This window comes from Zootoca vivipara, chromosome 5, assembly GCF_965207765.1.
Source record: "Zootoca vivipara chromosome 5, rZooViv2.hap1.1, whole genome shotgun sequence".
Taxonomy (NCBI): domain Eukaryota; kingdom Metazoa; phylum Chordata; class Lepidosauria; order Squamata; family Lacertidae; genus Zootoca; species Zootoca vivipara.
The window spans coordinates 13,637,275-13,649,932 of NC_142588.1; the positions used below are offsets into that span (position 1 = coordinate 13,637,275).

Genomic DNA, 12,658 nt, shown 5'->3' on the forward strand with positions numbered 1-12,658 from the left:
TAATATATTTTCGGTATCCAGTTCCACCCTGCTTCCTTCTTAACTTTTGCGGCAAATTTACAGATGGCTCATTGATTGTTGGCCAAGGCGGGCATTGGGGGGGGGGTCTTCCCTAATGGCAGCTACAGGATCAGAAAAGAGGCAGCTTTCATGAACGTGCTCTCTCTATGTCTTTAACGTAGAAGACAAGCAAGGATCATTGTAGGAGGGAAATGGCCCTATGGTCTAAACCACTGAGCCTCTTGGGCTTGCCGATTGGAGGGTAGCAGTTCGAATCCCCGCGGCAGAGTGAGCCCCCATTACTCTGTCCCAGCTCCTGCCAAACCTAGCAGTCCAAAAGCACGCCAGTGCAAGTAAATAAATAGGTACAGCTGTGGCGGGAAGGTAAACAGCGCTTCCATGCGCTCTGGCGCGCGTCACAGTGTTCCGTTGCACCAGAAGCGGTTTAGTCATGCTGGCCACATGACCTGGAAAGCTGTCTGTGGACAAACGCCGGCTAGAACCCCTCCCCAACATGCAATTTTCTACGCTTCGGAGCTTTCAACCATACAAAGACCAAAGCAGTTTACCCACCTCCCAACATGAATTGCTCGTTTTAGCAACTGGTGTCCAACGTGTCCTGGAAACACCTTGGGTATTTTGAAGCTCATTTTCATTGTATGATTTTGCATGTGAAAATACAAGTTTTTGGTTTCCACCCCCCCACTGAGAACATGCAAAATACAGTTTCCTTGCGCCCTCCATGATTTTCAGCCATGACTGCGATAGAGAAAAGAAGGAACTCGTCTATGTCGGTTGCTGATTTCAAGTCTAGGCTATTTTATTGAGGCGAGCTCAAATATATATATATCATTTCATCTTCATTGTTCCCATGATTGGAGGGCCCAGCCCATCTACAGCCCCTGGGCTTCTCTCCTACAGCTTAAATGCCAACGTCACCCCATCGCCAATGGAGAGCATACTAATATTCACTCGTGGATCACGGAAGATCTTCTTATTCAACTGATGGAGGTGCTGGCCATCTAGGTCATCTTTGGCTGGCTTAAGGACTCTTCCCGACCACAAAACCTATTACAAGTAAAACACAGCAAAAGCGCACCTTTTATCCTTATATTTGCATAAATTTCATTCTATTTTATCTATATTTATTTCCATATATGCCTAGAGCCTGACACTGGAGTCTGACCAATGTACCACCAGATACGAAACAAAAAGCCCATTTCCCAAAATGTTCCTTGAAAAGTGTAGACTGCAGCTCTGAAAATAAGATCTAAGCCATCTAATGATGATGATGATAATTTATTTATATCCCACCCATCTGGCTGGGTTTCTCCAGTCACTCTGGGCGACTCCCAACAGAACATTAAAGCACGATAAAACATCAAACATTAAAAACTTCCCTAAACAGGGCTGCCATCAGATGTCTTCTTAAAAAGTCAGATAGTTGTTTATTTCCTTGACATCTGATGGGAGGGCGTTCCACAGGGCAGGCGCCACTACCGAGAAGGCCCTCTATATTTCAATCTTTGCTCATAAGTTGAGTCAAGCCGTCTTACTCCCAAACAAGGGACTGTACTTTTTGTCTTTTTTCTAATAGTAACTGAGATATTTTTAAGGGTACATGAGATAATTCCCTTCCCAACGAAGTTCCAAATGCTCCCCACCTTTCCTTTCCTTCCTGTTAGTAAAGGCATAATATGTGCCCTCTGTCCACCATCGCCAGTATTTTCCCGGTAAAACATACTCATGTGACTGAGGGCCTGTTAGTTTAACGCTGTCACCCCAAAATAAAGGAGTGGCTTCTATGAATTCCCTTGATCTGGACACTATGCATCAACAAAAGTCTAGTGTCCAGATCAAAGGAAGTCATAGTCCTGCTCTACTCTGCCACACCTGGAGTCAGGCCACACCTGGAATAATGTGTCTAGTTCTGGGTACCACAATGTAAGAATATTGACAAGCTGGAACATGTGCAGAGGAGGGCGACCAAGATGATCAAGGGCAGGCATAGGCAAACTCGACCCTCCAGATGTTTTGGGACTACAACACTCATCATCCCTGACCACTGGTCCTGTTAGCTAGGGATGATGGGAGTTGTAGTCCCCAAAGCTTCTGGAGGGCCGAGTTTGCCTATCAAGGGTCTGGAAGCCAAGTCTTATGAGGAATGGTTGAAGGAATTGGGAATGTCCAGCTTGGTGAAGAGGAAACTGAGAAAAGAGATGATAGCCATCTCCAAATATCTAAAGGGCTGTTACATGGAAGATGGAACAAGCTAGCTTCCTCCTGTTCTGGAGGGTAGGGCCCGAAGCAATGGCTTCAAGTTTCAAGGAAAGAGATTTTGACTAAACATCAGGAAGAGCTTTCTGACAGTAAGAGCTGTTTTGACAGTTGAGCGGACATCTATGAGGCCGTGGACTCTCCTTCCTTGGAGGTTTCTAAGCAGAGGATGGATGACCATCTGTCATGGATGCTTTAGTTGAGATTCCTGCATCACAGGGGGTTGGACTAGATGGCTCTGGGTGCCCCTCTTCCAGGTCTACAATTCAATGATTCTATAGTGTTCATATAATCAAATTATCTGTTGGAATTCTTTGAAATGATTTGGTATTTGATTGTTAAACAGGCTCCACAAAAAACCTATGCTCCAATAAATTTGTTAAGAACTTTTAAGGTCCCCCAAGACTTTCCTGAGGAAGCATGCTGTGCTTACATTATCAATTGCTATTATTCCTCCTTTTCTCACGAGCTTTAAGCATTTTTCATAGTAACCGTCATATCCATCTTTGTTAGCATCTATGAAAGCAAAGTCAAATGTCCCAGCTTCACCATTTTCCAGAAGTTCATCTAGACATTTAAAAAAAGGATAATTTCATTTCAAATAGGAAACATCTGTAGGACAGTTCAGTTTCAGTGAAATTAGCAGACTCCTCCAATTAGCATTGCCTAATGTCCAATAGCGCTTTGCTATAATATTAATAGGAGTTTGATTTTGTGTAAGTTGACATTTCAGAGGTGAGGGGCCTACAAGAAAGCAAACCATCCTTTATGAAAAACAACGCTTTTTTTGCATTAAGCCCCTCTCCTGACACACCACTGAAATGGTGAGCCCATTTTTTTATCTACTCTTCTCAACCTGTATGACATGTCACAATTCAGCTGCACATTCTATAATTTTCAGGTATTATTTACATACCTAGTGTTTGGCTGGCTGGATTTATCCTTAGGTCAATTTTGTGATCCACTCCTGCCTGAAGAAAGAGAGGGCTAAAAAAGGTTATTTCCTATGGAAGGCATACAGTCATACATTGGAATCCGTTCCGGAAGTCCGTTTCAACTTCCAAAACGTTTGAAAACCAAATTTTGGCTTCTGATTGGCATGGCCCAAAAGAGGCTGGGAACCACTGATTTAGATAGAAGGAAACAGCATCAAGGGGAGAGATTGATATACTCGCATAAGCCCAGCTGCGCCAACCAAATTCGTACTTCCCTGCAATTGATTCAGAGTTTAAAAACTAAGACGGATGTAAGAGAGAGGGCTTGCAGAGAGAAGCCCACTCTGCTTACTTCTACCAGCTGGGAGAACAGCAGTGAGAGCAGCAAGTCTGGGAGGGAAAACCAGGAACAGGAAGTGGTCAAGAAGGGTCCAGGGCTCTGCAGAGTCCTGGAGGCTCAGCTCCAGGCTGGGAGCAGGGAAGCAGGGGAGGAGCTAGCTTCAGCAGGGGCTGGAAGGGAGGGGGTGGGTAGAACGGCACCTCAGGAGCCTGGTTTGGGACCACGGAGGACCCGTAGAGCAAGGAGGAGGGGCGTTTGGATGCCCAGTCTTAAAAAGGCGGTCAGAGCCAGCGAGACACTATTGCGGGCTTCTGCCCCAATGCAGAGCAGACATGATTTGAGACATCTCACCACTGTATATAGCATGCACAATAAAACTCTGAAAAATCCAGAGGATGTGTGGAGTGCTTACTCGGGAGTAGCCAACACCCAACTGTGACAACACCCAATGCCTGAAATGACAGATCTCCCATGCAAAACATTGCTTCGCTCCGGTTATCAGGTCTCCCAATCCCCCAGGTGTGCCGGTGCTGCTCATTTACCTCTTTCCACACTGGCTTTCCGATATTGGCGTAATCTTCGCTTATATCGCAGGCGACGACTCTGCCATCCTCGGGTATGACCAGAGCCATGTTTAAAGCATTGTACCCTGTGAAGACACCTGAAACACACCAGGAATTACGGGCAGTTGTTGGAGCTTGGTCCCTATTTCTGCGACACAGGAGTTCCACGAGTTCTAGATCCCATTCTTAACTGGTATCTTTACACAACCTCCTCCATGCATGAGAGACTGCGGATGTCCTCAGTACTTGTTTACAGAGAGAGAGAAATATTAAAAATAATATCCTGGCCTCTTGGGTGGGTTATTCCAATCCTACTGACAATTTTAACGGTTTACAATGGTTTTTATGATAAATTATAAAATGTCCCCATTCCTTATTAAAATTAAAATCTTCCCGATTTCTGATTCTTCCGGTCATTTTGGCCATTTTGGCATAATCCATCAACTTGATTTGCCATTCTTCTCTGGTAGGGTTTTGAATATTTTCATGTCCTATTTGTAGAATGCCATTGTGTCACGAGAAAGCTACAGCAGAGAGAGAGGGAGAAGCAGACTCCACAAATCTCTTGTTCCTTTGTCCAATGACCAATCCTGCACGGATGCTTGTGGTGTCTCTGCAAAACCCCAAAATTGCTCTCTTCTGCCCCACCCCGAATTATCTTGCAGTCTCTAGTAACTAATACAGAAGTGGAGGTGGTGGCAGAGACGGCCCAACTGAAACTTGCGTGCCAAGTGTTTTTTCCCCACCCATGCAGCCCTTGAGACTTGTCTCTCATTTGGCCCTGCCGTGCCCTTCCTATAAGCAGCTCAGAATGGTGCTCTTGACCGTGGGTTAAGCCCTGAAATGCAATTATTCAATGCTTACTTATTTATAGTGTTTGCCCTTGCGACTTCACAACACTCAGAGCAATCTAACCGCAGTCAATGTACATTTGCAGGAGCTGTGGCAAGTTTGGGAATACAATATGGTCTGGGACGCAGCGCCGTTCGGAAGCCACTTCCTGGAAAAATAAAACTTCTCAGAATGGTTGGCCTAAGAGATTGCAGCCTGCTCAATGCTAGGCTTCCATTCAACATGGAAGCCGGCCAGCTCAGCTCAAAGAAGCTAGGATAATTCAGACTGGGCTCAGGCACTGAGGCATCTTTGGAGAAACCAACACAATGTTTTAAGGTGTTTTAAGATTGAATGCTGAGAAAGTCACAGAAATTCTAAAAGAACAAACGTCTGTGGCAGAATTGGGAGTATTTGTTCCTCTGCCTCAGTCCACAGCCTGAAAAGAACACGGGGATCTTTAGAGTCAAGCAAAATGTTGGGGCCAAAGAACAGAAACTAGAAACTGGTTGGATGCTAAGCAAAGTAATGGGCTATGTTGAATCAGCCATGCTAACAGATAAAATACAAGAATATAATGATGATTGGTTGGGTTTTTTGTTTTTGTTTTTGAAGAATTGAAACCTTTTTCAAATTATTTGAAGAAATACTATAGCACAAAGAACCCGCCAGCGGGTTTCAAACTATGAGCGACAGAAAGAATGAAAGATTATTGTGTTATGACTACATTAAAAAAGAGGGGAGACAGGATGTAGCATAGGGGGAGGATATGGAAAAAAAAATTCATGGAAAATGGGATGGGATGGTGACACTCTCTCTAACGTATTGGATTTTTTATGTGGAATTTTTTAAAAGAAAGAAAGAAAGAAAGTGATTGGATGCCAGACTTCCAGTGGACGCAAGGTCACTTCTCTTCCAGATGTGATTAGCAGGCAACAGCCACATGACCCACAGATCCTGCAATTCAGCCTACAGATCATTCTGGAGCCATCCCTGCATAAACAGAATGACTTACCTACTTCAATGACCTTCTTTGCTTTGATCAGCCTCGCCAGGTTGGCCATAAGCTGGGCCTGGTCAATGGACACCATCATCCTTTTATTGGGAAGGTTCGAAGTGACCTAGAAAAGAACATCTGTTTATTACAAGTTGCTAACTTACTGATCAGTAACCAGTGCTATAAGTTATTATGGGGTGTGGGGGCTGTTTGTGCATGTGAACATAATTTGCCTTTGGCTGATTTCTCCATCTGTATGACCAGAGAAATGACAATAACCTTCTGCACAGTGCTATTTTTTTTCAAGCAAAAGAGGTGCCAGAACTCTCCAGGAATGCCGCGCTTGTTCTCTTAGTTTGGGCAAGATCTCTTCGTTTGGGCAAGTTCTCTAAGTTTGGGCAAGTTCCAGCTGAAAACCTCCCCCTGCTTCTGCATAAAATATTTGGCTGTAAGTCATTTGAGTTGCCTTTAGCAAAGAAAAAGCAACCGATAACTTTGACGAATAATAATAATCACAATAATAATGGCAAAGGCTGTACACTGAATAGCAGGGGTGTGGGGAAACTATTGATCCACAACTGAATAGACAGGTAACACAGGGATACACATTTTCAAAACTGTTACATGCAGTGGCAGAGCTTCACGCTCCGGCACCAGGGGGCGGAGAGCAGACGGGGGCGGGGTTGGCACACGTCCTGGGGGCGTGGCACGCCGTTTGTGGGGGCGTGGCACCCAGCGCGGACGGGGGGGGGCAGCCACGATGAATTGCAAGGGTATTTCAAATTGAGTTCAGAGCGGCAAGGGGAAAGGAGAGTCCAAGCGAGGATACAGCCTACTTCTCACTGTGGCTTAGCAGTTCCACTTCAGAGGAACACAGCCTGGTGTTCACGTGATGCAACACTCTCTCAGGAAAGCAAAAGCTTCATTCCCCCCCAAACAAGACTAGCAGGTTGGGGAGAAACCTAACTGAGCACCTCTCTCTCTTGTCTTGAGTCAGCATTCAGCCAGCCAGTGTGCACCTCCACTTGCAATGGAAGTCAGCATGGCCACATTTACAGGGGCAAAGGGAGGTCCTGGTCTTTACTGATTTTCTATTGTTTTTTAGAAGGCTATATGGGGATTATCTGGTGAAAATAGCACAGAAACATGGGGCGGAGCTTGTGGGTTTCATTGTGGGCCCCATAGATCTTTTCCTCGAAACAACACAGAGTGGCTTCGGTTCTGACGCGGAAAGAAAGCATTGTGGAAAATAAACATCTTCTGGGGTGTCTACCCTTATCATCTCATGGAGAAGACAAAACCCAGTTCTGGAGAATGAGCAAGTTCCTAAGTGGACTCTGAACGGGGCACTTATGTGAGAGCTGAAGTCGTCAGATAGACCCAGTTAGAAAGACGTACTTACCAATCTTAGCTTCTTCAAAGCTGGGTGCTCCCTCAAGGAGTGATCCAGTACGTACTGCAGTAATGGGCTGTTTTTCCCTCGGAAACGGCTTTTGGGAGTTCCAAAGGGAAGGCCTGAATATCTTCTGCCTTTTGGGAAAGAAATAAGACAAGCATACAAACCCGTAAGCTTCCAAAGAGCCCAGGTATGACTGCATGCACACATCGCTCCCTTGCACCTAAGGGTTTCCCCCGTTCATAGAATAATAGAATCATAGAGTTGGAAGAGACCACGAGGGCCATCCAGACCAACCCCTTGCCAAGCAGGAAACACCATCAAAGCATTCTTGACATATGGCTGTCAAGCCTCTGCTTAAAGACCTCCAAAGAAGGAGACTCCACCACACTTCTTGGCAGCAAATTCCACTGTCGAACAGCTCTTACTGTCAGGAAGTTCTTCCTAATGTTTAGGTGGAATCTTCTTTCTTGTAGTTTGAATCCGTTGCTCCGTGTCTGCTTCTCTGGAGCAGCAGAAAACAACCTTTCTCCCTCCTCTATATGACATCCTTTTATATATTTGAACATGGCTATTATCTCCCCTTAACCTTCTCTTCTCCAGGCTAAACATACCCAGCTCCCTAAGCCGTTCACTTCAATGGCGGAATCAGATCTGCCCATGCAATCATTTACAGGCCTGTCTTCTTCATGGAAGTTAATGGTAAAGCTCATCCCAAACTCAGTGTGTACATCAAAGCACAAGAGCCCTGGGACAGGGGCAGTAGACATCAAGGCTGGGTCCCACCCTCTTTCCTCTAGAAAGGCGTCACAGGACTGGGAGCATGCCGATTGCTGCAATGTGATTTCCCACAGCCCGCCAAACCGAACAGAGCACCATAGCACTACTGTACAGTGGAACTCTGCTTCCTCCAGGCTCCATCCAGCCCTGAACAGGAGGGCTGTTACACTATACAGTGGTACCTTGGTTCTCAAACTTAATCCGTTCCGGGAGTCTGTTCGACTCCCAAAACCATTCGAAAACCAAGGCGCGTCTTCTGATTGGCTGCAGGAGCTTCCTGCACTCAATCGGAAGCCGCGTCAGACGTTCAGCTTCTGAACTGGATCACTTACTTCCAGGTTTGCAGCGTTTGGGAGCCGATTCGTTAGACAACCTAAGGCATTCGAGAACCAAGGTGCCACTGTACAAGGGGCATGGGTGGCGCTGTGGTCTATCTAAACCACTGAGCCTCTTGAACTTGCCAGTCAAGAAGGTCAGCAGTTCAAATCCCCGCAACGGGGTGAGCTCCCGTTGCTCTGTCCCAGCTCCTGCCAACCTAGCAGTTCGAAAGCATGCCAAAAAGTGCAAGTAGATAAATAGGTACCACTACAGCGGGAAGGTAAATGGCATTTCCATGCACTCTGGTTTCCGTCACAGTGTTCTGTTGCGCCAGAAGCGGTTAACTCCTGCTGGCCACATGACCCGGAAAGCTGTCTGTGGACAAACACAGGCTCCTTTGGCCTGAAGGGAGATGAGTGCCACAACCCCATCGTCAACCCCATAGTCGCCTTTGACTGTCCAGGGGTCCTTTACCTTTTCTTTTTTATTGAGTGTCACATAGTATCAAAACCCTAAACTCCCTCAATTTGTCCTGTTAAAGGGAGACTGGGGCTTGCCCCAACCCTAAACCATTAGGGTTTGGGTTGCCCCCTCAGCACAGCCACTCCTCCACCCTCGCCCGGTCCAAGCCGTGGGGCCGCTGGGGAACGCGCAACAGGGCGGCGCCCACGCGGATCCTGCTTCCAAGGCGGACTCAGAGGACAAAGGGATCTAGTCGCAGGATCTTACCTACTAGGAATCCAGCAACAGCAACTAACCCCAGCGCTGCAGTCCCGACGACTGCTTCTTTGGAGAGGTTGAAAGCGGGCATTTTTGTTTTGGTTTTATTTTTGAGGTTTTCGTGGAAAGCGTGCTAGGGAAGGAGGAGACTTCCTGCAGCTTTGCACGCCGAAGTGGACTTTCTCCCCGCCGCGCTCACGTGACGCCTGCAAGCTCTTGCTGTCGTCACGGGAAGGGAGAGGAAATTCTCGGTTTGAGCGGGCGCGCGCGTGCAGGAGCGGAACTAGGGGAAAGCCCACCCGTCTTGTGGGTAGAGCAGCCGGGGCGTCGCAGGCTCGACCCCCGGCAGCTGCGAAAAGGCTGAAAGCCTGGACAATCGTAGAATGATCGAATCGTAGAGTTGGAAGAGGGGCACCCAGAGTCATCTAGTCCAACCCTCTGCGATGCAGGAATCTCGAACTCTAGCATCCAGGACAGACCCAATCTCTGCTTCGACACCTCCAAGGAAGGAGAGTCCGCAACCTCACGAGTGTGTTTATTCCACTATCGATCAACTTCTTTTAAAAAACAACAACACACACACACACACACCTTTTTTATTTTGACAAAGTAATAATCATAAATAAGCATAAATAAATAAGCAATAATAAAAATTGCACCCCACCACCAAGACCATTCCATTGTAACTATCCGACCTCCCAAAATGTCAACACCTCTTGCGATGGTTCGACCCCTTTCCGTTTTAACGGTACAAATTCTACAAACACCTTCCAGATCTTCTCGAAATCATTTCTCCCGCAAATTCCCCGTCTTACCTTAATGGCACATGTTAATTCATCATTAATAGCTATATCCCACACCTCTTTATAGTCGAACTACTCTTCCGGCAGGAAGTTCTTCCTGATGTTTAGTCGGAATCTCCTTGAGACCTTGTAACTTGATACCTTGATACTGTGTTTTAATTTGTTGGAAGCTGCCCAGAGTTCCTGGGGTAACTCCAGGCATAGGCAAACTCGGCCCTCCACCTGTTTTAGGACTACAACTCCCATCATCCCTAGCTAACAGGACCAGTGGTCGGGGATGATGGGAATTGTAGTCTCAAAACATCTGGAGGGCCGAGTTTGCCTATGCCTGGATAACACAGTCAGATGGGCGAATATTATTGTTATTGTTATTGCTACCATTGGTTAGGGTCCTACCCTCCAAGCCTTCTGCCAACCTAGCAGTTTGAAAGCATACCAGTGCAAATAGATAACTAGGTACCGCTGTGGTGGGATGGTAAACAGCGCTCCCATGCGCTTTGGTTTCTGTCACGATGTCCTGTTGCGCCAGAAGCGGTTTAGTCAAGCTGTCTGTGGACAAACGTTGGCTCCCTTGGCCTGATAGCGAGATGAGCGCTGCAACCCCATAGTTGCCTTTGCCTGGACTTTACTGTCCAGGGGTCCTTTACCTTTTACCTCCCCTGGAAGGGTCAGGATGGCGAGGCGGTCTCCACCATTTCTCCTCCTGTGCCCAGCTCCTGACAGCACCACAGAGATAGGGCAATGTATCTTAGAAATACAACTACGTAGGTAATTGGTATATAAAATGTCTTAAGCAAATTAAAAAAGGGGAAAACTTTGCATGCTAAATCTCTGCCGGCCAGGCAGCCTTAAAAACAGAGGAGCCTTGCTATAGGTCAGGCATAGGCAAACGCAGCCCTCCAGATGTTTTGGGACTACAACTCCCATGATCCCTAGCCAAGAGGACCAGTGGTCAGGGATGATGGGAATTGTAGTCCCAAAACATCTGAAGGGTCGAGTTTGCCTATGCCTGCTATAGTCCAATACAATACAAGCAGCACGCAAAGGCACAAGATTCAATCAAGTTTCAATCAAGTATTATTAGTACAAAAAGAGAACAATAAGAGAACCATATACAAACGCTGACACAGAAGCCAAAACCAAAAGTCAAGCAGATAGCATATGCAAATAAATACCAAAAGGCAAACCAGTCTTTATGGTCCTTGAGGCTCTGTAGTGGTCAGCCAACTGTCCGTTCCAGACAGTCTGTGGAGTACTTAAACTGAAGTGTACTTAACTTGAAGCAAACTTTCCCATTGAAAGCAATGGAAAGTGGATTAATCTGTTCCAGATGGGTCTGCGGAGTACGCAACCTGAAGCGTACGTAACTTGAGGTATGAGTGTAATTGGTTCCGGAAGTCCCTACTTAACCTGAAGCGTACTTAACCTGAAGCGAACTTTCCCATTGAAAGTAATGGAAAGTGGATTAATCCATTCCAGACAGGCCCGCGGAGTACTTAAACTGAAAATACTCAAACTGAGGCATACTTAAACCGAGGCATAGCTGCCAAGTTTTCCCTTTTTTCGCGAGGAAGCCTATTCAGCATAAAGGAAAATCCCTTTAAAAAAGGGATAACTTGGCAGCTATGACGAGGTATGACTGTACATCACAGAATCCTAGAATCATACAGTTGGAAGGGACCACGAGGGTCATCTAGTCCAACCCTCCGCAATGCAGGAATCTTTTTGCCCAACATGGTGCTCAAACCCACAACCATGAGGTTACGAGTCTCATGCTCTACGGACTGAGCTATACCACCCAACCACCTCTGCTCAACATTCTTACAACCCACAAATGGAAAGATCCCTGCCTTTACATTTGATTTGCATCAGTCCAAATAACTGCAGAATGGATCACAGTCGTAGGATTTAAAAAATGGATTTAAAAAAGGATTTAAAAAGAAAGTTGGGAGTGCAGCTGAAGGTGCCATGTTAAATATCATAAATCAGATTACTGTAGTAACTATCTGCCTCCATCTAGTGGTCATTCTTAGTAACCACTTCCTATTATGTGGTTCCTATTATGCTTTCGAAAGTTTAGCATCATTGATTTTATGGATAGAGACATGGGTTTTTCGATTTTTGGTGTAATTCTGACCCGCCGGTCAGGGATTTTTTTTTAAAAAAATGTTTCTCCGCAGGTCAAGTTGTCGAGGCCTGATTTTTCTTCCTATGATAAAAACACTTTTTTTCCTACCGCCTAATGTATCAGGGGGGTCTTTGCAACAGTTTGGCACCATAATAGAGTGAATAGGATAACGTCAGATTTTTGGTGAAATTCTGACCGGCGGGTCAGGGATTTTTTTCAATAAAATGTTTTTCCACAGGTCAAGTTGCAGAGGACTGATTTTTCTTCCTATGGTGAAAACCCTTCTGTTTCGATCGCCAAATGTATCAGGGGAGTCTTTGCAACAGTCTGGCACCATTTTTGAGTGAATAGGATAACGTCAGATTTTTGGTGTAATTCTGACCGGTGGGTCAGGTTTTTTTTTCAAAAAAATGTTTTTCCACAGGTCAAGTTGCCGAGGACTGATTTTTCTTCCTATGGTGAAAACCCTTCTGTTTCGATCGCGAAATGTATCAGGGGAGTCTTTGCAACAGTTTGGCACCATTTTTGAGTGAATAGGATAACGTCAGATTTTTGGTGTAATTCTGACCG

At 45.9% G+C, this 12,658-nt stretch overlaps 1 protein-coding gene across 1 annotated transcript; it reads right to left on the minus strand.

The window, feature by feature from the left end:
* Positions 1 to 795: 795 nt before the first annotated feature.
* COMTD1 (catechol-O-methyltransferase domain containing 1) lies at positions 796 to 9,344 on the minus strand. Its single transcript, XM_035138558.3, has 7 exons — positions 9,167 to 9,344; positions 7,346 to 7,473; positions 5,962 to 6,067; positions 4,095 to 4,213; positions 3,194 to 3,248; positions 2,711 to 2,844; positions 796 to 1,068 (listed from the first exon to the last, which is right to left on the minus strand). The coding sequence occupies exons 1-7, from the start codon at positions 9,246 to 9,248 to the stop codon at positions 916 to 918; spliced, it is 777 nt and encodes a 258-aa protein (XP_034994449.2). The 5' UTR covers positions 9,249 to 9,344; the 3' UTR covers positions 796 to 915.
* Positions 9,345 to 12,658: the final 3,314 nt, after the last annotated feature.

What these genes read in the sequence shown, in the direction of transcription:
- COMTD1 (XM_035138558.3), bottom strand. Translation starts at nt 9,248, where the DNA reads ATGCCCGCTTTCAACCTCTCCAAAGAAGCAGTCGTCGGGACTGCAGCG. An exon ending in GAAAGCCAGTGTGGAAAGAG is followed by an intron (nt 3,249 to 4,094) that starts GTAAATGAGCAG and finishes CTCTTTCTTCAG; the next exon opens with GCAGGAGTGGATCACAAAAT. An exon ending in TCCAGCCAGCCAAACACTAG is followed by an intron (nt 2,845 to 3,193) that starts GTATGTAAATAA and finishes TTAAATGTCTAG; the next exon opens with ATGAACTTCTGGAAAATGGT.